Source organism: Amblyomma mixtum, chromosome 8 (genome assembly GCF_055824585.1).
Source record: "Amblyomma mixtum isolate Tamu chromosome 8, ASM5582458v1, whole genome shotgun sequence".
NCBI lineage: Eukaryota > Metazoa > Arthropoda > Arachnida > Ixodida > Ixodidae > Amblyomma > Amblyomma mixtum.
The window spans coordinates 64,085,981-64,107,029 of record NC_143019.1 but is presented as its reverse complement, the minus strand read 5'-3'; the positions used below and the strand labels follow the sequence as shown (position 1 = coordinate 64,107,029).

General features: G+C 47.5%; 1 protein-coding gene across 2 annotated transcripts in view; it reads right to left on the bottom strand.

Annotated features, from left to right (window-relative positions):
- Positions 1–21,049, bottom strand: part of LOC149332756 (ribosomal protein S6 kinase alpha-5-like) — a 287,244-nt gene that overhangs the window by 139,433 nt on the left and 126,762 nt on the right. The window contains exon 1 of one of the 2 annotated variants that reach the window (XM_089558344.1): positions 9,754–11,109. The exons of the other annotated variant lie outside the window; for it this stretch is intronic. Coding sequence (XP_089414470.1) covers positions 9,754–9,817 — 64 coding nt within the window. The 5' untranslated portion in view covers positions 9,818–11,109. Of the gene's footprint in view, positions 1–9,753; positions 11,110–21,049 lie in introns of those variants that run through there. 2 annotated transcript variants of the gene reach the window in all.

Sequence of the window (21,049 nt, the reverse complement as noted above, 5' to 3'; positions counted from 1 at the left end):
TATTTTTCCTCCCGCAATATCGGTCGTGCGCAAGGTCACCGGGTTAGTACTGCGAACGGTCATCGGCCGACCCGGACTCCCTCTGGGCTGTTGCGCGGCAAGAGATAGCGTCCGTGCTCCCTTCGTGCAGTGATGCAACCGTAAGCGCGTTGCGCAAAGTCCGACGGCTCGGAGTTCGTCGACTTCGCACCCCGAAGCGATAACGACCGGACCTTCGGCAGACCGTCTATGCTAATTGCAGCGGGAAAGATGTGACCTCGTTTTTTTTTTCTTTTTTCCACACAGGGTAAGCGGAATACGGAACGAACACTAAATCCTACGCAACACACGTCTCGCGAGCATAAGTCGCAATACCACTGCTAGCACTAAAATTGCTATTACTGCTGCTAACGGTCAAATGTTTAGGGGAATCCCCCAAGGTGGAGTAGATTTGTAATAAGGGAGTAATCCCTTACAAAACAGTCTATAGAGTGTCAGTCTATAGAGTGCCTATAGACTTCTGTCTATAAGGTCTATCGACTGTCTATAGACCAAGCCTAGAGAACAGTCTATCGGCAATACAAATGCCATAGACAGTCTATAGATTTATGGACATACACTTTTAGTAGACTTGTGTATATAGACTATGAATAGACAAAAATCAATATCTATAGGAAGTCAATAGAGTCAATAAGAAGTCTATAGACCATTTTTATAAGGGATTACTCATTCACATCTACATGGGTGGATGTCAGTGAGTAATTACTGCCTTACTGCTACTAATACTACCCCTGCTCAAAAAGTCTCTGCTAGTAGTAGTAGTAGTAGTGGCACCGCTCCGCTTTTGTTGCAATTGGAACAAGAAGTGACAATAACTTTAATATCAGCGCTCCTGTCCGTCATGTACCGCCTTTTTCTTGTCCGTTGTGTTTTGTGCGCTGGTTCCTTCAGATGTAATACCGCTGCTATGGCACTTGTCGCACTGACATTCGCCTGTAGGGTCAAGTGCTGACGTCGACCAGGTTTTCCTCGCAGTTAATCACGCCCAGCATAAAATCTACAAACACCTGATAGCGCCAGTAGATCAATGGGTGAAGGAGCATAAAATAACGCGGCACAGTGAAAAAGAAAAATGCCACCGGCACACTCATTGAGTTGTATTTTCAGTTTACTTAGGACACTTATTTCCGTTAATTAATGCCTATTTGAGCGGTCATGCGCGCGACCGAATTCTTCATTTTTCTGCCCTCAATAATAGCGCTTCGCGGCACACCGTAATGAGAGCAGAAAGGTCCTACGCCCGTTATCTCGGGAGAGATATTGGGTTCGGAGACACGCAGCAGAAACACAGACTAGAGAAAAATATATAGCAGTGCGAACCGATATCAGCTAAGATAACCGGCGTTTAATTAGATCAGCAACGATCTCTCACTAGCGCTATGCCAAGTGTGTACACCTTTGTCTACACGCCATAAGCGAGCTGGTAAAGGTCATTACAGGGCATCGCACGGGAAAGACAAAAAGAAACGAACGGAAGCGGGCATAATGTATTATATGTGGCGTGTCACTCTCACATTTCACGGGGAATTCCTGGGAAGCCGCGACTAGCGCCCCGGGTCGGTCCCTGACCCGCGGGGTTGACGATCGTGTCGAACAAAAACAGGGCACACGAATGAACGAGGAAAAGGGGGGGGGGGGGAGGAATGATGATAGAGAAAGGAAGCTCGTTCACATGAGCGATATACAGCCTGTGAAGCGCGCCAGAAAAAAAAAAAAAAACGCCACCCAGCTAGGAGAAGAAGAGCAAAGGTCTTCGCACTTTCGCCGCAGAGATATACGACGACAGACTTTCACTTCGCCTAAAAGGGACGAGCATCAGAGCGTACGTCCACACACGTTAAGAGATCCCGGATCAACGACCGCACACCGCCACTGCAGAAAGCTCGACTTTTGTATACGTGTACTATACAGAATGCGCGTATGGAATCTCGCCTCGGACAAAACTAAGACGAAGGGAGAAGAGAAAAGATGAAAGGAAGGAAGAAATAATAGCAAATAAAAGCAAACGCGGACGATCGCCTCAGACGTCGCTCATACACAAGCAGAAGAACCGTCGCCACTCGTCTCGATGATAGAGTGCAGCAGGTGTCGACATTTCTCCCTGGCCAGTACACACGAAAGGCGAAGAAAAAGCAAAAGCAGCGAAAATGAACAGATAAACACAAGGAAAGGAAAGAGGTGGCGAAGCGGCAGCCTGGAAAATTACGTCACCGTCGTCATTAAAAATGCGAGCCGTTCGTAGCAGCAGGAACGTGGAAAAAAATATTAGCGTAGAGGATACACGAAATAGCGAATACTACACGCAGCAAGCAACATCTGCCTTAGCTTCTCAGCACGGCAGACAAGAGCGTGGAGTTGGGTAGCAGACCGTCGGTGGTTACGTAAGGAGACGCAATCGAACGAGACGCCGCGCCCCAACATCAGCGGGTGGAGGGGAGGGCAGGGGAATACCCAGGGACGATGGGTAAACGCTCGACAGATACGAAACAATAAGAAAATCGATGCATGCATTACCACTTTCTCTCTCTCTTTTTTCCAGCTCTGCGCACAAAGAAGCGCCTCGCACCGATTATTGACGGGCGCCCGTAATGTCCGTGCTGTTTGCAGGTTGGATGTGTGGGGCGACAGGGAGGTAAGGGGGATGAGATTATCGATTGAGGACATAATCTGCTACTGGGCACGGTCAACGCAACAACTTTGCTTTATCCTTTTTCTTTTTATTCACTCCAGGCGCAGCTATGTCGTAATGTGCCCTTGTGAAGAAGGTGGAGCAACGAAAATGAGCGCCAGGAGTGAAGTACTTTAAAGGTGATAAAGAAATAAGAATGCAGAAAAGGCACAAATGTGATATCTGGGCTTTAACGTCCCTTGCGGGCGATGAGAGACGCCTTAGTGGTAAGCTCCGGATTTATTCTTACCACCTGCGGTTGTTTAAACTTAACGAGCACAGCACACGGGCATTGCCGCCACGCCCGAGACTTGTTCCTGTAACCTTGAGCTCCCAAAGCCACTGAGTCACCGCGGTGGGCGAAAAAAAAAAGACAGAAAATATAAATGGGAGAATACAAAATAATATAAATACAAATGAAGATGATAATGCACATGCAACTAGCAGTTACAATCAGTCAGCTTTGTTAACAGCACACAAAATTACTACTTGTGATGTTACAGACGACGGTCCCAGACTCGCAGGATACAAAGGGACCGTCATAGATCAATCATAAAACCAAAATAGTATTTCACACAGGGAGCCAGCGATAGAAGTAGACACATCCACATACTAACAGACCAGATCCAGTCAGGTCATACAAGTCTAACAAGGTTGCAGAACTTTTCATGCAATAATTTCGCAGTTTCATGCAGCATTGTGAAAGCCGCGGCCACATTATTTCGGTTGGTTTGGTTTATGGGGTTTAACGTCCCAAAGCGATTAAGGCTATGAGGGATGCCGTAGTGAAGGGCTCCGGAAATTTCGACCACCTGGGGTTCTTTAACGTGCACTGACATCGCACAGTACACGGGCCTCTAGAATTTGTCCTCCAAAGAAATTCAACCGCTTTTCCATTTCTTCGTTTTAATTACCGCTAAAAAAATCCTCAGTTCGCATTTGCTCTGGAGTCTAGGTCGCTTCATTTCTGCGTCATAATCTTCAGAGCTGACTTGCATCCGTGTATACCGAAACAACGCATTAAAAAACAAAAAGACACGACCAGTTTTAATGAAGCAAAAAGAATCACCGGCGCACAGCAGCAGTCAACAAAAGCAGGCTTGCGCCAACAGGCCACTAGTGCTGCAGAGTCGCGATACTACCCCTAACCTTGGGGGATTCCCCCGGCCTTGAAGCAACAACGCGACGAGGAGAAGCTAGAGTGGAAGCGGCAGAGATACGAATACACGCACGCAGACATAATATGACAAGGAAACGACGCCTCGCGCCAAAGTGGGAGCGCGCCTTGGAACGTCGGCGAATGCCGCACAGGAAAAAAAAAAAAAAAAAAGCGACAACATTCGGAGCGATTTCCTCTCCGCAGCTCGCAGCCAGCGCAATCCCTGAAAACACCAGCGAGGAAGAGGGGGTAATCTAAATGCAGAGCACAAACGACACCGACCATTGCCTTCGAAAACAAGGACGCGCGGTACTGACATTAAATGGAAATCCTCCACGACGAAAAAGTAGTCCGTTTTTGAAACTTTTTTCTATATCTAAATAAGAAGCTTATCACAAGGAAAAAAATGATAAGCTCTAGAGTTTTGATACACTGACGCCATGAATGTCTAACCAATTTTCTTTGCTTGTTAGTAACTTATTATTTATGTTTGTGAATTTCAAAGCTATTTTATTTGTATAATTTTATGCTTTATGCTTTCTGCTTTTTAAAACCTTTCAGCATTCTATCATTGATTTTTTTTGGCCGTATGTATTTCTGTTATAGCATAGAATGTTATAGAATGTTCACTAATACTTTTTTTCGTTTATCCATTATTGTATCTTTGCGTTCTCTTTATTGTGCATAGTGCCATTTCTGTAGGGGGTACAGACCCCGTCAAGCCAAATCCATTTGGCTTTTTGTCTGCACTCCCGTCATCTGTACATGTATAGATGCAAATAAACTTGAATTGATACTTGGCATGTTTGATATAGTCAAACATTAAAAACCTTATTTCGTTTACAGTTGCGATTGGCCAGCGGAGTAATACAAAACGCCGCGGACCGCGGCCCTGTGTTAGCAACTGCTGTTTTTTTTTTTTTCAAGTTGTATCCTACTATAGTCTGCGTTGCCGTTCTTAGACCAGAAACAACATAAAATCGTGAGGCTGTGAGGTTCGTGCAATACGGTTAGTGTGCAGACCGTCAAGTGTTTGACGCCACGAGCTGCAGCACGTATCAGGTAATTTCTATGAACAAAGCAGGACGTCTATTCTCAAGTGTTTCCGACTCCTGCGAGGAGAAAGTAGCAGGTTAAAAAAATGACAGCAAAAATGCCTTTACTAGCACTGGTGCAGACGATACATGATAACGTAAACATGCCCGATGCCGCTACCCTTTTTTTTTTCTCTCTAAGGCCTAACGCTACCCCCCTTCCTCCAATCCCACGACGTAATGTATTGATTTGCCTCTGACAAAGGCTTGCAAGGCATATTGTTTTTTTATATATATATAAAACCGGGCTTATAAAAGCTCCTGCGTAGAAAAAAAAATCATCAGGATGAAAAAAAAGCAGGGAACGAAGCACGATGGAAAACACTTGATGACGCGGCTTCTGGGTTTGGAGGCAGAGTTTGTTTCAATCTCCAGAACGCGAGTGGAGTATAGTGTATAGTCCCTACCTACTACTTCCTTTCTTTCTATCACTACCCTTTCTTTCCCCCCACCCTCTCTCCTTTACTCCCGCTAGCTGTACCTCAGCAATGGGTATTTCGTAATCACAAGTTCATACGTACTTCGCACAGTAAGATACACGAGAGCTTACCGCGAAAGAAAACAGACAAGACGCGTTCTTTATACGGGACGGAAGACAACTCGTACGCAAGTGGCCCGGCTGACCGCTTCAACTATGATGAGCCTCAAACGATACAAGAAACTGTATTTATTTCAACAACCGTGCGACGCAGCCACTTGTTGCTTTCTAAACTGAAATTCTTCTCCGATGACGAGTCGAAAAACATTCCCGAGGTAAGCTGTTAGCCATGTGGGTTTTTCTCGGCTAGCTAGCTCTCAGTACTTCCCAAGCTAATGCTGGTTTTCGAATAAATCAACGCAACAAACCCTCAAACGCAACTTTCTCCACTAATCGAAAGCAGTGCACGCGATAATGCTGATCTGATCATGATCCCACCTCCGGTTTCTCCAGCCAAAAATTTCGCTTACTCTGGTTGGTGAAAAAAAATTTTAAACGCAGCTTATAGAAACAAAGAGTTTGACTAGAACACTCGAGAACTGAAAAGTAAGTAAAGGAAAGTCCGGGTCAGTGTTCGCACCTGAAGCCTGCTTTTTCAGCATTGCGAAACACGTTTTTTTTTCTCCTTTCATCCACTTGCCCACCGCTACGCAAACAAATTCAAGGCACACGGAGGAAAAAGTAAAAGACGAAAAGGCTGCCGACCGCGAAAGAAAAACCGTTGCAAGGAAACGCCCACCAGCAGAGCCGAATGAAAGGGGAAAAAAAAGATGATCGTGCTGATGAAAAAAAAAGAATGAATAAATGAAAGAAACAAAAGAAAGCCGGGCAAGGTGACCACAGTACTGACTGACGTCCCCCCTTCCCCTCTCCAGGAAAGAAAGAGGCTAGAGGAGCGGCCGCGCAACCCGTTTAGCAAGAGTGCCTCGCTGCTGCAAGCGAGACAGGAGGGCGACCCTGGACGGGAGCGTGTTGGAACAACGGGTTCAGAACCCCCGCTTCCCCCCAGTATAGCAGCGGGAGAGATAAAGAAAGATCCAGCCGGAGAGGAGAGAGGAGGGCGAAACCTCGATGACGAAAGCGCGACGGCCGCTGCTGCGCCGCGGTCGTTGCCGAAGAGCGATGCCCTTCCCGCGACGAACGAACGGGCCGGCTCTTTCTCGCGGAGACGATTCAAGGCCGCGTGCGGGGAAGAAACGGCGCAGGCAGCATCGACGGGCTACGCAGTCCTGTCACGGCGAGGGAGTTCCTTCGCCCCCTCTTTCCCGCTGAATGCGCGACCCGCAACCTGTACCGTACACGTTCTCTGATCGGACGGACGCGCTGGAAACCTCTACAGCGCATGCTTTGCGCTAGCTGGCCCGGTGTCAAACTGCCTCCGAAGCGGCTGGCTTTTATCGTGGACGATGAATTGTGCGATCAGATTGGTTCATTTATTTCCTGGCGCAAATTTGGACACCGGGATACCAGGCTATATCAAACCAGGGATACAAGGCTGTGTCAACAGTTACAACCTGTGGCTGCGAGCCAGGGGTCTATGTTATCTGGAAAACGAGGAGTTTGCGACCCCTTTTCTCCAGCAGGTTAGGGAACTATAGGACACCGACTAGTGGTTTAAAAAAAAACAACAACAGGTACAAACCACCACTTGAAGAGGAGACCTTGACAAATATGAGCAAGCGAAAAGCAAATGAAGTTAGATGAGAAAAAAAAAATAAAGGCGTGGAAAGTGAGAAAGCTGCCAAGCCTACATGATTTGCGCGTTAGGCTTAGCAATTTTGGCGCTGAAGGCACGCTGCTCACTTAAAGTCAAAATATATCAATCCCATTCACGCAGGTATAGCACACGACGAGCATTTCCGAGTACGTCACAGAAGATGCAGTTCCGTTGGAGTCCAACCACGAACCTGCTAAGACGTACAATACACGGAGTAGACGGGAATTTTCTTTTTAATGTCCATACACCGTCGCTAAGGTCACGACCTTGCCACCACTTCTCTAACGCCCCGCGTCCGCGGAGCTCCCAGGATATCGCCCGGCGGCGGTATTCCCTCGAAACGAACCTCGCCACCCTCCGATTCCGACAAGTTGCGACACGACGCGGCCATTGTTTTCGAGAACCCCCGCCATAGTAGTGTAGTAGTAGTTTTCATTGATCCAAAGCCCCTCAGCTTTCTCCCACCAACGGGCGCTGCCTTCGAGAAGAAACCGAAACTTTGACGAAGGCAGAAGAAAACGAACGATGAAGAAACACTAAAAGAACAGCAGCAGCTGCCGAAGGGAGGGAGTAAGCGTTGCGAAAGCGCCCAGCACTGAAATCGGAGTCAATGAGCGGGAAAACAAAGGGAGGAAAAAAAGACGGCATCTCTCTCTCTCTCTTTTTTTTTATTTCTTTCCTTTCGAAGAACAGAAAGCGAGCTGAGGGGAGTGGAAGGAGAGGGCGGAAAAGACGGGTCGTAGCCCTGCGAGAGCAGGAGGGGAGAGAGGGACTGAGGGGGAAGGAGGGAGGGACGGAGAAGCGGTCGCTGAAAAAGTCGGGCAACGCACTTTCGCACTGGAGGGAGGTCGCCGAACGACATTGACAGGAGAACAGTGCACCCCCGTCGCGGCGCTCTCGTCGTCCTCCGAAGCGACGCCGATAGGGCACTCATCTATCTACACGTTATCTTCTTTGCTTTAGTTAGTTGCTTCGTCCATCGATTTTTTCATCTTATGAAATCATGCCCCCGTTTTTTTTCCAGACCTGGTTAGCGGTTGAAACTTCGCTAATGCCCAGTCACTTCTTACTAAAATGAATACAAGTGTTCTTATGATCTAAGAGCTTTAATAATATGTCGCATAAGATGGCATATAGTCTACTGCCTAAACAATGAAACGACAATTAGCATTCGTCAGAGCGGAATCTTGCAGATAGCGCACATTTGGTATAATTACATTCGTAATAGTAACAACAGCAACTCTTTAATATAGGTCCAGGAGTTTCCTGACGAAAGCCGCAAAGTAAAAGCTTGACAGGGATACGAAAACTATATCATAAATCTGCACAAAGCCGCAAATTAACGCCGCTTCAATCATGAAGATGCACGTTCATGCTTGAGGCGCTAAGAAGGTTCTCTAGCGCCAAATGTAAATTTGACAGTGACACCTTGCAGCGTAGGCGCACTGCAAACAAGCTGACTCCCAATGTCGTGTGGCGAAAGACAGATGGGAAATGCAAAGGGGGGGATCCGGCGAAGGCTCTTGCCACACACTACACGAAGACGTGGCCATGGAAAACCGTAATCGATCTCGGCACATCAGTACGCAGCAAGGAACCCTTGATAGATTCAGACATCGTGCTTGGCGATAGGACGAGCTGAGTAGGAAGGCACACTTCCATAACGAACAAATCAAGCCAATCAGTAAGTTAAGTGCCATGCAGACTCCCCAGATTAACCGTAGCAACCTAATTCGCACGGTGTTCTCACAAATGTAGGAAGCCGATCATGTAAACCATCTTCCTAACCGTTTCTAATTGAAATATGCACAGTCACATATGATGCATTAAGAGGCAGTCGTCAACCCTTTGGCAAGCCAGTGCGAACAAAGTGGCAATAACCGCATGTTGCAGCAGTTTCACACCGAGCACGCAAATCGCGCTTTATCTATCAATCACTGCCCGCCCTTAGTCGGAGCGCAGGTATTCGCATCTGACAGAACGCGCTGTCAGCAAAACAAGATCGCGAAAATCCGCTGTTGATCGCCAGTAGGCGTTTGCACTGGAAACGGTAACCATCCCAGAAAGTGTTGCCACCGCCAGCGGATGAACATAGCGGTCTAAAAAACAGAATTGCACAAACAATGAACGCTCCACGAACTGCCTTTTGCGCAAGCCTCCAACAAACACTAAGCGGGTTCGTCTTTGTTTAGATGTTGCTTGCGTCAGCCTTTGTCGCCGCTTTTTTTTGCTTGTAACTTCCTGTTATGCACACCATACTTCTTGATGCAACCGGTGCGTCATTGAAACAACCAAAAAAGACTACTGTCAACATGACAGCCACAAATGAAGCCACAAAACATTGCTAACAACACGACCTAGCAACCACTCCACGATTGACTCGTCGCGAAAGAAGCATACTAAGCAATGGCGAATGGCGGCTTTTGGCTTGCAAATCAACAGCACACCTCAAGAAGCGAGGCTTGAATCTCGCGCATATTGCACGGTGCAGCTTGTACGATGAACCAGGCGGGGCCGCCCGAAACTAACGACCAAGAAAAAGTCGAAAAACTGAAAGCAATAAAAGTCTATTAACAGGTGAGACGTAGAGAAACTCACCGGGTTCCTTGCGGAGCACGTAGCCAGCGCAACGGTCTCTCCAGGCAGCTCCTTCGAAACGCATTCCTGAACGGGCGCCCGATCTCGCACGGGACAGAATCTTTTAACACCACCAAAGAGGAACAAGTAAAAAGCGCCGGTCACGGCGGGCGGCTGGTGACAGCGAACGAGGAAAAGGAACGAACGGTTCACCACACGCAGGCCAGGGCAGGTATGTTCACGCCGTCTGGTGAGAGGAGGCAAGGGTCAGCACTTCACCGCACGCAAAAAATCACCGTAGTGCACACGGCAGCAACGAACAACTGCTCCGGCTGAACACGGCCGCTCACACCACCACAACCACAAGCACCGTCACCAAAATAACGGAGCAGTAATCAACGTCCCAGGCACGGCTTCCACGAGTCGATTTTCGAAAAGAAAAACAAAAACCTGCGGCCGGCAACGAAGGATCGGGTACACGACTTGTCTCTTCTTTCCAGCGGTTTGCGTCCCGAATGCGGGTAGTTCCACGCTCAGCACCGGAAGAAATGTCCCACGGAAGTGACAGTATCCGGCCACGATGAAAAAACACCGCGCGAAAGACAGGACGAGCCGGCGACGACGGCTGGAGGGGGAGCGAGCGATCCGAGAATGCCACGCATCACGCAGCTGACCAGCTGCACGCTGGATTGCACGCCGAGTAACTGCGCCGGCTGTTCTCGCCGCGCCGCCCGTCGACGTCGCCGAGAGGGGGAACAGCGGAGAGAGAGGAGGAGATGAGAAAGGACGGGGCAAAGAAAGAGAGAATGGGAGAGAGAACGCAGGGGAAGGGGAGAGAAGACGAGAGAGGCCGAAGCCGCCGTGGAGCCAACGACCTTGCTCCGCTGCCGCTCGGCCGCCGACAAGGATGGAAGAGAACTGCCGCCGCGGTTGCCGCTGAAACGCCACCGTTGCCCGTTCACCGTCGCCGCGACCCAAAGCGCCGCCGACGTTGGCCGACTGCTGGCTTCGCCGGCTCTTCTGTCTTTTCTCACGCACACAAAAAAAAGTATTACCGCCAGCGCCTTTCTCTCTCCCCAACGCCCTTTCACTCCGGAGAGAGGCCTCCGAGATCGCCATTACAAGGGGGAACAGATCTTCTAGGCCCTGATGGAGGCCACACGAGGTGTCGCTGCTACGCGACAGGCGGCGCAAGCTGCAACTTCCCTTCTATTTTTTTTTTTTCCTACTTCTTGCCATCTGAGCCTCGCGCTCCCCCGCATGGTTCTTTATTCCGCTTCTCGTTGGAAGCGCTTACCCGTTTCGGAGGAATGGCGCTATCGCTTCGCTCCCTTTACAGTGATTCTGCTTTAGAGTTCCGCTTTTCAGCTTTTATGGATCAATCAACGCCGGGTCTTAAAGGTGCACTGAAGAGGAATCTGAACTCGTATTTTTACCGCTGGGATTCGATATACACGTTCCGAGGGTTCTTGGAAACTGCGAATTATTGCCCTGTGCGGCCGATTTCCCTAAATTAAATCGGTTCAACGTCGGGCTCCTGCTTTTTTTTTTTTTTGAATTATCCGCAAACGGTGGGAGGAGTCGACCAGCCTTTCACCCAGTCCCGTGGTGGGTTGCCGCTCTGCCATCGCGGCGGAGTGATACGTAGTGATCGGCGAAAACGAAGAGTCCAAGCGTATTTTTATTTCCGTGGGCCTAATTTGCAGCTATGTAGTTTCTGACTAGACATATTTATTCACAGATACCTAAAAGAAACAAAGTAAAAGCGAAAGCAAAGTCGCCACGCGACTGCCTGACAGGCACTCCATGCGTTGGTCGACTCCTCCCACCATAAGCGGCGAATTAAAAAAAAAGGCGGGAGCCGGACGTTAATGCGACTTAATTAAGGAAATCGGCCACACAGGGCAATACATCGAAGTTTCTAAGAATGATGGGAACGTGTAGATCGAGTTCCCGCGGCAAAAAGACGAGTTCAGATTCCTCTTCAGTGCACCTTTGAGGAAAATTTGAGACAGAGTTGACAACTTGACACATGGGAAACGGGGAAGCGAGTTTGTGATAGTAGCAAAGAAGCCCCAAAAACTGCAACGTTTACGAAATGTCAAGAACACGCTTTGACATGCGGACCCAGCTGTCTAATTCCCTCAGACCTCTCGAGCAGTACAGAAGATAGTGTGGACAAAAAAAAAATTACGACGGTCGGTTAGTGTAGTGAAGCCAAATGCGAATCCTGCGCTAGGTTTTCACTTCGCTTTCGGTGTTCGGCTGCATGTAAACGAGGCTATAATCATGTTGTGCAGCAAATTCAATAATGACCTCTACCCCAAGGAGCGGATTTCGTGACTTTTGTCAGTGCTCTTGACACATCTGTTAGAAGCTGCGCCATGCCCATCTCTCTCAGTGCACCGTCTTTAGAGTGCACAATTGGAGATTTTAATTTAGAGCCCCATAAAAGTGTGGTGACTGGGGAGTACAGAGTTGCCAAGCAGGAGACTCCTGGGTCCTCCCAAATCTTGGGAAACATTGCTTCCGAGAATATCGCTCAAACCGGCTGAACAAAGACAGCACTAATATCTCAAATGCAATGCGCTTTCTTGACATTTAGAAACGTTCTCGCTTATATTCTGCTCCTGATGTTTTTTTTTTGTTTTTTTTTTTACAGCGCACTGCACCTTTCCCAATTCGCGTCATGTCGCAAGTGGATGTCAAAGTTCCTAGACTTAGCTATCAATCACGCTCGCTCACTAAAGAAGTTTCTGCACGTAACAACAGATAAGCCTGCGTACGCTATGTAGAAATGTATCATCGGAGCGTTGCTAGACAAAGAAGTTCTAAAAAGGAGAGTGAGGCGATGGGAGACGGCAGCAGTCGCCAGAGCGAATGCCGGCATCCGCAGGCGAATGGCTCAGCCACATTTGGTGGCCATTTTTCTTTAATCCACATGAAAACTGTCACTCATAAGTCGTAGCTGTGTTTTGTTGTTGCTGTTGCAGACTCACACTTTCTCCCGGGACTGTGGCAGTCGTCCAAGCAGCGCCTCTTTTGCCCCGCCCATTCAACTAAGAAGAAGGTGCCCAGTCGCCCTCGAGAAGCTGATTTTCTCCTTATTAACATTTGATTGGAGTTTCACGCTCCATAATAGTTCGTCTCTTTCGCACGTTGTTCGTGGCTTCGACTGCCACTTGCCTTGTTCTTCGTTGAAGGCCTCCGTCACCCTTACATACGGACTCCTCAACCTGTCGCAGCTTAAAATTGAAATTAACTTCGCTCCAGATGCAAACACAAACGTATAGCGGAACTTTTTTTCCCTGACCTTCGCCGCAGCACAAAGCGTCAATTTTTTTTTTGTGTGTGTTGTTGCCTTCATGGCAATGCTCCATAGCTCAATCGAACAATTTCCCTGTGAAATTTAACCACTAAATTACTCCTGCCTATACTATTGCCACATACAACTACATTAACTTTTTCTTCTTACTTCGTTCCCATAACACCCTGCCTTCAGTGCAGCGGCGTTTGAAACGGGTCATTTAAAATCTACTTTTAAGTAAAGCGTTCTCGCTCTCCCTCTAAACCGTTTGTTTTTTTTGTTTGTTTTTTCCACTTTCTCGTACACCGCCGGAAACGTCACATCAAAAAGATATTACGTTTAGTCCGCGCTGGATGAACAATTTCGTGCAGCGTCTATAACGGTTATTTTTATTATAACGTGTCGGAACCCATCGTGCAAAGAAGGAGCTGTAGTATGTATATTCTATACTAAAAAAAAAAAATGCCACAAGCTGCGTGCCGGCATATACGTCAATTCGGAAAATGCGCGGAACCCGGGAAAACTGCGAACATCTCGCCATCACCGGCGGCTCGTACTTCGACTAAAGTCTATTTCGCCAGCGTCCCGACCGATCGCTCATCGTTGACAGCGGAAGCTCTGAGATTCGGCGCAAATGAGCAAGAAGTATATGAGAGAAGCAGAGGTTCATCTCGCTCGTTCGATGAAATTGTTAGCAGCGAGCAGTAATGTATTAAAATGGCAGGCAACTGAAAAGCGGACAAGAAGAAGGCACGGACGCCGTGAAGGTCGAGCGGTTCGCATCGTGGGCGGAGAATTTCTCCTCCATGTTTTAGAAAGCCGCGCAATGAGCCGCTTTTCAAAACGGGTCTCATGAGATAGATGCACATGGGCGTTGTGGGAAAGACAAATTTATATACCTGCTTCATTCTTTGTGTTGGTTCATCCAATACTTCATGCCTGAAGGACCTCGCAAGTGCGGTGAAAGCAAACTGCAAAAGAAAACACTTATAAACGTACAGTCCGCGTCAAAAGTATACATCCCAAGGGTTTGCTTCTAAACTGTTTAGCACGGCTCCCTAGCACCTCCAGCAGTCCAAAGCTTGGCAGGATTGAGGACTCGATGCCATTTATGGTTCGCGAGATTACGGTCGCTTAGGATGCATAAGTGGGGACGCTGCAGGCCCCGTAAGCAAACCCCTTGGGCTGTATACTTATGACGGGGACTGTACATATTGCCCCCCCCCCCCCCCCCCCCAGCCTCCTCGAAATAAAACAATACGAGAACAAAGTACCCAACGCAGTACTTAGGTGCTCAAAGAAACAGGTTGTATATAGAGAACAAATGTGGCTACAATACTCGAATAAATTGCTCCAGTCGGCTACAGCTCGAAGAAGGAAAGTTTAAGCAAGAAAGGGCTCGAGAACCATGGTTCGCGCCTCCAACGCCGAATTCAGAGTCCTACACCGCAAACGACAGGGTCAGGGAAGCACGCAGAAAATGGTGTATCAAGGGAGTGACGAAAAAGCTTTCAGCAACAGACTTTCAGTAGCCCTTTATTGGCACTCCAGCAAAAGCTAGAAAATGTCCTCATAAAACAAATACTAACAACGACAGCCGCTTCAAAGAAACTCTCCTCAGGTGACTAACGATACACTCTCGAAAGGGCGAAAATATTTCCGTAATCAAAGAAAGACAAATAAAACAATATTCCACTGCACGTGTGACCGTTTTCCAAACATGCTGTACAAAACCCCTACACTGTCTCAGCCCTGTCTGCAAATACAGTCTTAGCATAGACGACCGGATACCTCTAGCCAGCGTCCGGTAATTCCGTATACGTCTGCGCTAGTAGTGCGCCACTACGTTAAAACTCTCTAATGATGAGAAACAATTTTAGAGAGGTGAGTAAATGATTGAACCACTGCTAAAAAACGACAATGTATCTCTTTTTCATTTTAATTCTCCTAAGTTTTGTAAATAACAACGTGGCAGAGTATGTCGCGTGCAACAGCGAACGAATTATGATGTTACATGAATGCAATTTTCGCACGTTTTCAGTTTTCCTTCGCACTACAAGCAACAAATTTTTCTTTGTTTGTTTCAGGTTCTTATAACGAACGTCGGTATCAAGTGCCGTGGGCAGCGAACAGTGATTCATCGATGATTCATTTTCTTAGACTTTCAAGCAGGGATGAAACAGGGCGTTAGGCTAGCAGTAGCCGGACAGCTGCAAGATAAACGCGAGTAGAGAACAGCTTATCTTCTCAGCTCCACTGACCAGCGCTTATCATTCGGCCTGCCCCGATTATCTACCCTTACCACCCTTTTAGACAAGGCCCTCCAAAGTTCCTGAAGATTCTCAAGTGCAGAGGAAGGGTTCCTCGGTCTATCTTTAGAATCCATCACGGCATGCAACAGGTGAGTCATCGGCAAAGTGGCACACGGCACAAAGCAAAGGCGGCATGTCTGGAGCGTGAATCACGTTGCTAATAAAAAAAAAAAAAAGACGAAACGGAAACATGGCAAGAAACATGAAAGACATGCAGCAGGCTCTCAACCGGTTTCGGACAGCAACAGGTGAGTGACACACGAAGCAAAGCAAAGGCGGCATGCCTGGAGCATGAATCACGTGGCTAAAAAAAAAAAAAAGAGAGGAAACGGAAACATGACAAGAAACATGAACATGAAAGATATGCAGCAGGCGTTTGTCTCTCAACCCGTTTCGGACAGTGAGTCAGAGAAAGCAAGCGGTTCCTGTCTTCCTGAGAAGGAAGCGAGAACCAGGACGACCACAAAAGGAAGTCGCCGATCCAAGCGCGACAAGGGCTACAATGTACCGCCCTGCAGCTGCCTGCACTCGACACGAGGGTAGCCGAGCGCTTAGGAGAAAGAGGGGAGTGTGGGTGGGGGGGCAGTAGGGGCAGAGAAGTAAAAATTCTCCGTATTTAGTTATGAAGAATTTTGTCAAGTATGTCAGCGATCAGTGGCAGGGGCTGAAACGTGTCGATCTCGCAGATGAATCACAATGCAGATAAGTGGCGGATTTGGGTTGCGGGGGTCGGGATATGGGAGGTTACCACCCTTCAGCGAGAAATCTGCTTTTGGAAAAATAAAGAAAAGTCGATTTCTTCTTTCGATGGCGAATTCCAAATACATACATCGTACATAGGACCGCATCCCTAATCTACTTTTTATAAGATTGCCATAAATCCGCCCCATATGCAGTCACAAGTCGACCCAGCGGGGAGAAAAAAAAATGTTTGTACAGTCGAGGACAAAAGTCTCCGGACCACGTGTTCCTCTAACGAAGCCGATAGCTCTGCTATTAGTCGGCAGCTGGAGACCACACATGTGGAGGTAGAAGTTAAATTTTTGTTCTTTCATCTCCACAAGTGCGGTTTCCAGCCACTGTCTGATAGTAGAGCTATAAGCTTCGTTTGAGGAACACGTAGTCCGGAGACTTTTGTCCCTGACTGTACGTTTCCTTTGGTTCTTCTCGACGAGCGGTCTCTTCTACACTGGTTCAGTTTACCCGCAATCTCAATCATGGTAACAGCAGTCGTTTCGTTTAAACAATTAATAAAAGCACGACGTGGTTTCTTCTGCGTTTGTTTCTTGTTTTCAGGAGACTGGTCGCCTGTTTTGTGCATCAACATGCACATGAAATTGTACATTTTGTACTATTTCATGCGCATCACGACTTGTTTAACACTACACAGCAGTATGCACAATAAAGAAACGCTTTCAAAGCGGATACAGATTGAAGACGCTCATGTAAAAGTACCCGTTAAACACCACCGTACTGGTCGCGAGAATTTGCGCGGGAACAGCAACTTAAGTCTCACAAGCCCCATGGGGCAGCGCCTGGCGTAGCAGCGCAGTGGCGCATCGGTTAACCACTTCGCCGGGGCTGTTATGAGGACTCAGGGGTCTATGAATGTAAAGTAGAGTATGACCAATTCCGCGTATAAGGACATTCGCCTATTAACGCTATTCAAACAACTTCCATCCGTGAACAATGGATCCGAACACCGGGACCGAAGTGAAAACAGAAGTGCTAGCGCACGTAATTCGCATTTGACCTAATTACTTAAATCGGCAGTCAATTTTTTTGTTTGTTTTCATTCGATAACTTGAGCGATCGCATCTATAAGCCTGTTTTCTTGCTGCTGTATTTTCGCACATAATGAACGCACTTTCGTGTGAGAGAAAAAAATGGTGCTAATTTAGCAGCTGTGTTTACTATGCGTGGTAAAATTTACTATGATAAATTAAAACCATTTTCAATGTTCATATCCACTGTAAGCAACACGTTTATTATGCGAGGCCGTTCGGTATGCCAGTAACATACGGTCACACGTGTCTAATTTTTACCATGCTGCCCTTAACGAAAGAGGTCCGGTCTCCGCCTAGCCAGCTGTCACCGCTGGTATGTCAAGAAGCCGGCTTTCAAATTTTCCCCTGCCCCGCATAGCTTCAGTTTGCTGCAACGGGCAGCTGAGGCGACCCCCGATTCCTGGAGAAATACCAGAAATACCGACCTAGGGGAGCGTACAGCCATCTTTGTTCTCGGCGCACTAGCTGGTGTCAGCTCGCACCTGCTTCATATTAGCTTCAAAGAGGAACCGGATGTGCAGCCCTCTCCCCTTTCTAGCTGCTTGTGGCCGACGGAAGTCTTTTTTTCCTCCTTCTTCGTAGAAAGCAACACATGTCACCTCAACTCGCGTGGAAGCTTGGGCGTGTTGGTGGTTGTTCACTTGCCACATAGCGCCCGTCCTGTGTGTCTCCCTTGTGTCCGTGTCTTTTTAGCGCTATGTGGCAAGTCAACTCAACTCGAAGCCGCGCTTGACTCGTGGGTAAAATCCAAGCTAGAGTATTCGTAGGAGCCAAGTATTTCTCCAGGAATCGGGGGTCGCCTCCCTCGGCTGCCCGTTAAAAAAAAAAAAAAACTGAAGCCATGCGGGGCACGGGAAGATTTGAAGGCCGGCTTCGCGACATACCAGCGGAGGAGGCCGCCGAGGAACAACACTTCCCGGCCCAATACCCGTGCCACACGCTCACAATAAACGGCAGTAAATGTTTAAGACCTTAAGTTTGTTAATGCCATTATTTTCGGGGTTGGTGCTACACGGCCACATTTAATGACATCGAAAGGGATGACGACGATAACGCTTGCAAGGCAGTCAAAAGTTTCATCTGAATATAAACATTGCTAATGAGCACAATACAGTATATAGAACATGTTGTTCAAATGTAATATAAAAACGTTTTTCCAGAAAATACGGCTGTTCCTGCTTTGCAAGCCGAAAAAGTAGCCATAAACTCGCATGTCAGCACCGAAGTCGAGAGTACTACCTGTCAACAAGGCTGGTTAAAATGGCGCTCTTCGCATCGAAAATGCGGTATAGATGCCTCATCTGACTGAAAGTTAAGAATTAACCATTTCCTACTGGTTAGGAAGTTGTTACTAACAAAGCTGCATGCTTTTCTGCGAGTGGAATGGGAACGAGAGTACGCATTGCACGGGCAAATGAGTTGTGGCGAACTCAGTAGGTCGCGAATGGCAGTAAGGCTAATGCCATTAAATTTATGCGTGTGGCACCGCACGAATGTCATTAAAACTTAAGGCAGTAAGCACTTAATGGCATTAAATCTATCCATGTGGCACGGGTATAAAGCGGTGTCTCTCCGCTCGACCTTTCGCTCTGGCGCGCGTCGAGACCGGCCGTGTCTTGACCGAACGAAAAGCTGCTCGTCGGCGCGGCGGCCTCCTCAGCCAGTCGGACGAGTTTCCGCTGGGTCTCCGGGTCCGAGCTCCGCAGCAGGGCTTCCCAGGCAACTTCACTGTCGATATTCAGTGCCCTTCTCGGGGAAAAAAGAGCATTTCCAGACAATGTGGTCGAGGGACCCACTCTCGCCGCAGTGTTGACACTGAGCCGATCTTAATTCGGGGAACATTGCGATCGGGAGAACTGGATTAGGGTATTTTTCATTTATTTTTATTATCAATACTTCAAATGCCCCAGGAATGGGGTATTACATGAGGTATGGGCTGAATGTTTCACTAATGAGAGATTGGATGGCAGCCTTGAAGTGCAGTGGATCGGAGTGGTGCACGGAGTCGATTGGCAGGCTGTTCCAGACTCTAGCAGTTTGCACGAAGAATGAGCGCAGATGAGCTGTAGTCTGTGCTGGGGGAGGGTAGACTGCTTTGAGATGGTTGGTACGGCTTGATAAGCGATGAGCTGGCAAGAGAGCTTAAACACCAAGTAGGGTGTGATAAAATTTATGAAAGAGGCAGAGCCTAAAGATGCAATGTCTGGACTCGAGATTAGTAAGATTAACCTGAGATTTAAGTGCAGTGACGCTGGTGTGATACGAGTAGTCCGAAAAAATAAATCTAGCTGCGCGATTCTGAACTGATTCGAGGCTGTTAGAAAGGTTGGATTGGTATGTATGTATAGGTTTGTATAGGTTTGGAGTCGCCACAACTGTCAGTACATGAGAACTGTTGCACCTTGCATCCATAAATGCTGCCGCCGCCGCCGGCATCGAACACGCCACCTCGGCATCAGTAGCCAACTCGACCTGTCAATGCAGCGTGCACAAGTCAGAGAAAGGGGTAACATCTGAATCACCGACATGCCTCTTTCTATTTCATTTCATTTATTTTCTCCTTAAGGGCCCGAGGGCATTACATAAGGGGGAGGCGACTTTAACATGATGTACAATTCTTGGACGTGGAAAAGGGTGAAGAGAAAGATATAAAATACAACGAAGGCAAGCAAAAACAAAATAATGAAAAAAATATACAGCAATAAATGCAGATATACATCTAAGTGAAATAACAGCAAACAAGCAAGCGCAAGAGAAACAAAATTACACTAAGGCGCAGAAATGCAACTAAACTAAGTAACAAAAGAGTACAAAGAGGACAGTCTATTCAGGATGGCTGAAGTTTTAGCTTATTACGGAATTGTTTTCTGTCTGTGCATTCGGCTGTTTTCGGGTAAGGAATTCCATAAGACTATTGCATGAGGGAAAAATGAGCTACTCTGCAAGGGTGCGGGTGGAAATTCGTGCTATAGACTGGCTGCGGCTTAAACGGGAAGATCTTCTTAGTGGTGTTGCTAGTAGCTCATGTCTGGAACGTGGGTGATAATAGAATGTGTGAAGAAGGCACAAACGAGACATGATGCGGCGTGATGCGAGGGACGGCAAGTCGAGGTCTCTTTTCATTGAGGTGACGCTGGAATTTCTTGAATAGTTCGAGGTGATAAATCGTGCTGCGCGGTTCTGAATGGCTTCGAGGTTAGCGGCGAGGCATGATTGTGACGGGTTCCAGATGGCTGATGCGTATTCAAGCTTTGGTCTAACGAATGTGAGATATGCTAGTTTTTTAATGTCGGAGGATGAGTCGGAGAGACTACGCCGCATGTAGAAGTAATTTTCTTTCTTGTTGGCCCGCTCTAAGCAAAAGGCTTCTTTTTTATGCTGTCTGACATGCTGAAAACACTCGGGGTGTCTGTAAGTATGCTACCCTGGAAACCAAGTTAAGTTAGTGCAGTTAGTGAGCATAGTTTTCCTTTCCGTTCGCCTTTGTGTGCATATATCTAACCAGCAATAAAGCCATTACCGATCACCTCTCTTAACGATAACACTTTTTAGTTTCGATTTCCGAGTACGTGACATTAAATGCGGACCATTAATCGCGGACCTCACATATAATTTCAGGCCCTTAGACGATCTGGCATTCAAAAGTATTTTTCCTTTGAACTGATCGCTAATGTCTATACTCTAACGCGGCTGAAACTACAATTTCTCTTGATCCCAAATTGTTAACACTTCAGCTGAATATCATTACAGTGAAATGTGCACAAACACCATTGCCGCAAGCATGTTCCGCGATACCATCAAATTAATTCCAACAGACGTCTCACCAAATGCGAGATTCACTTACCAAGTATATTACACTGCGCGTAATAGCTTTGCAAGCGATAATGAAAGCGAAGTGGTGTGCTGTCGTA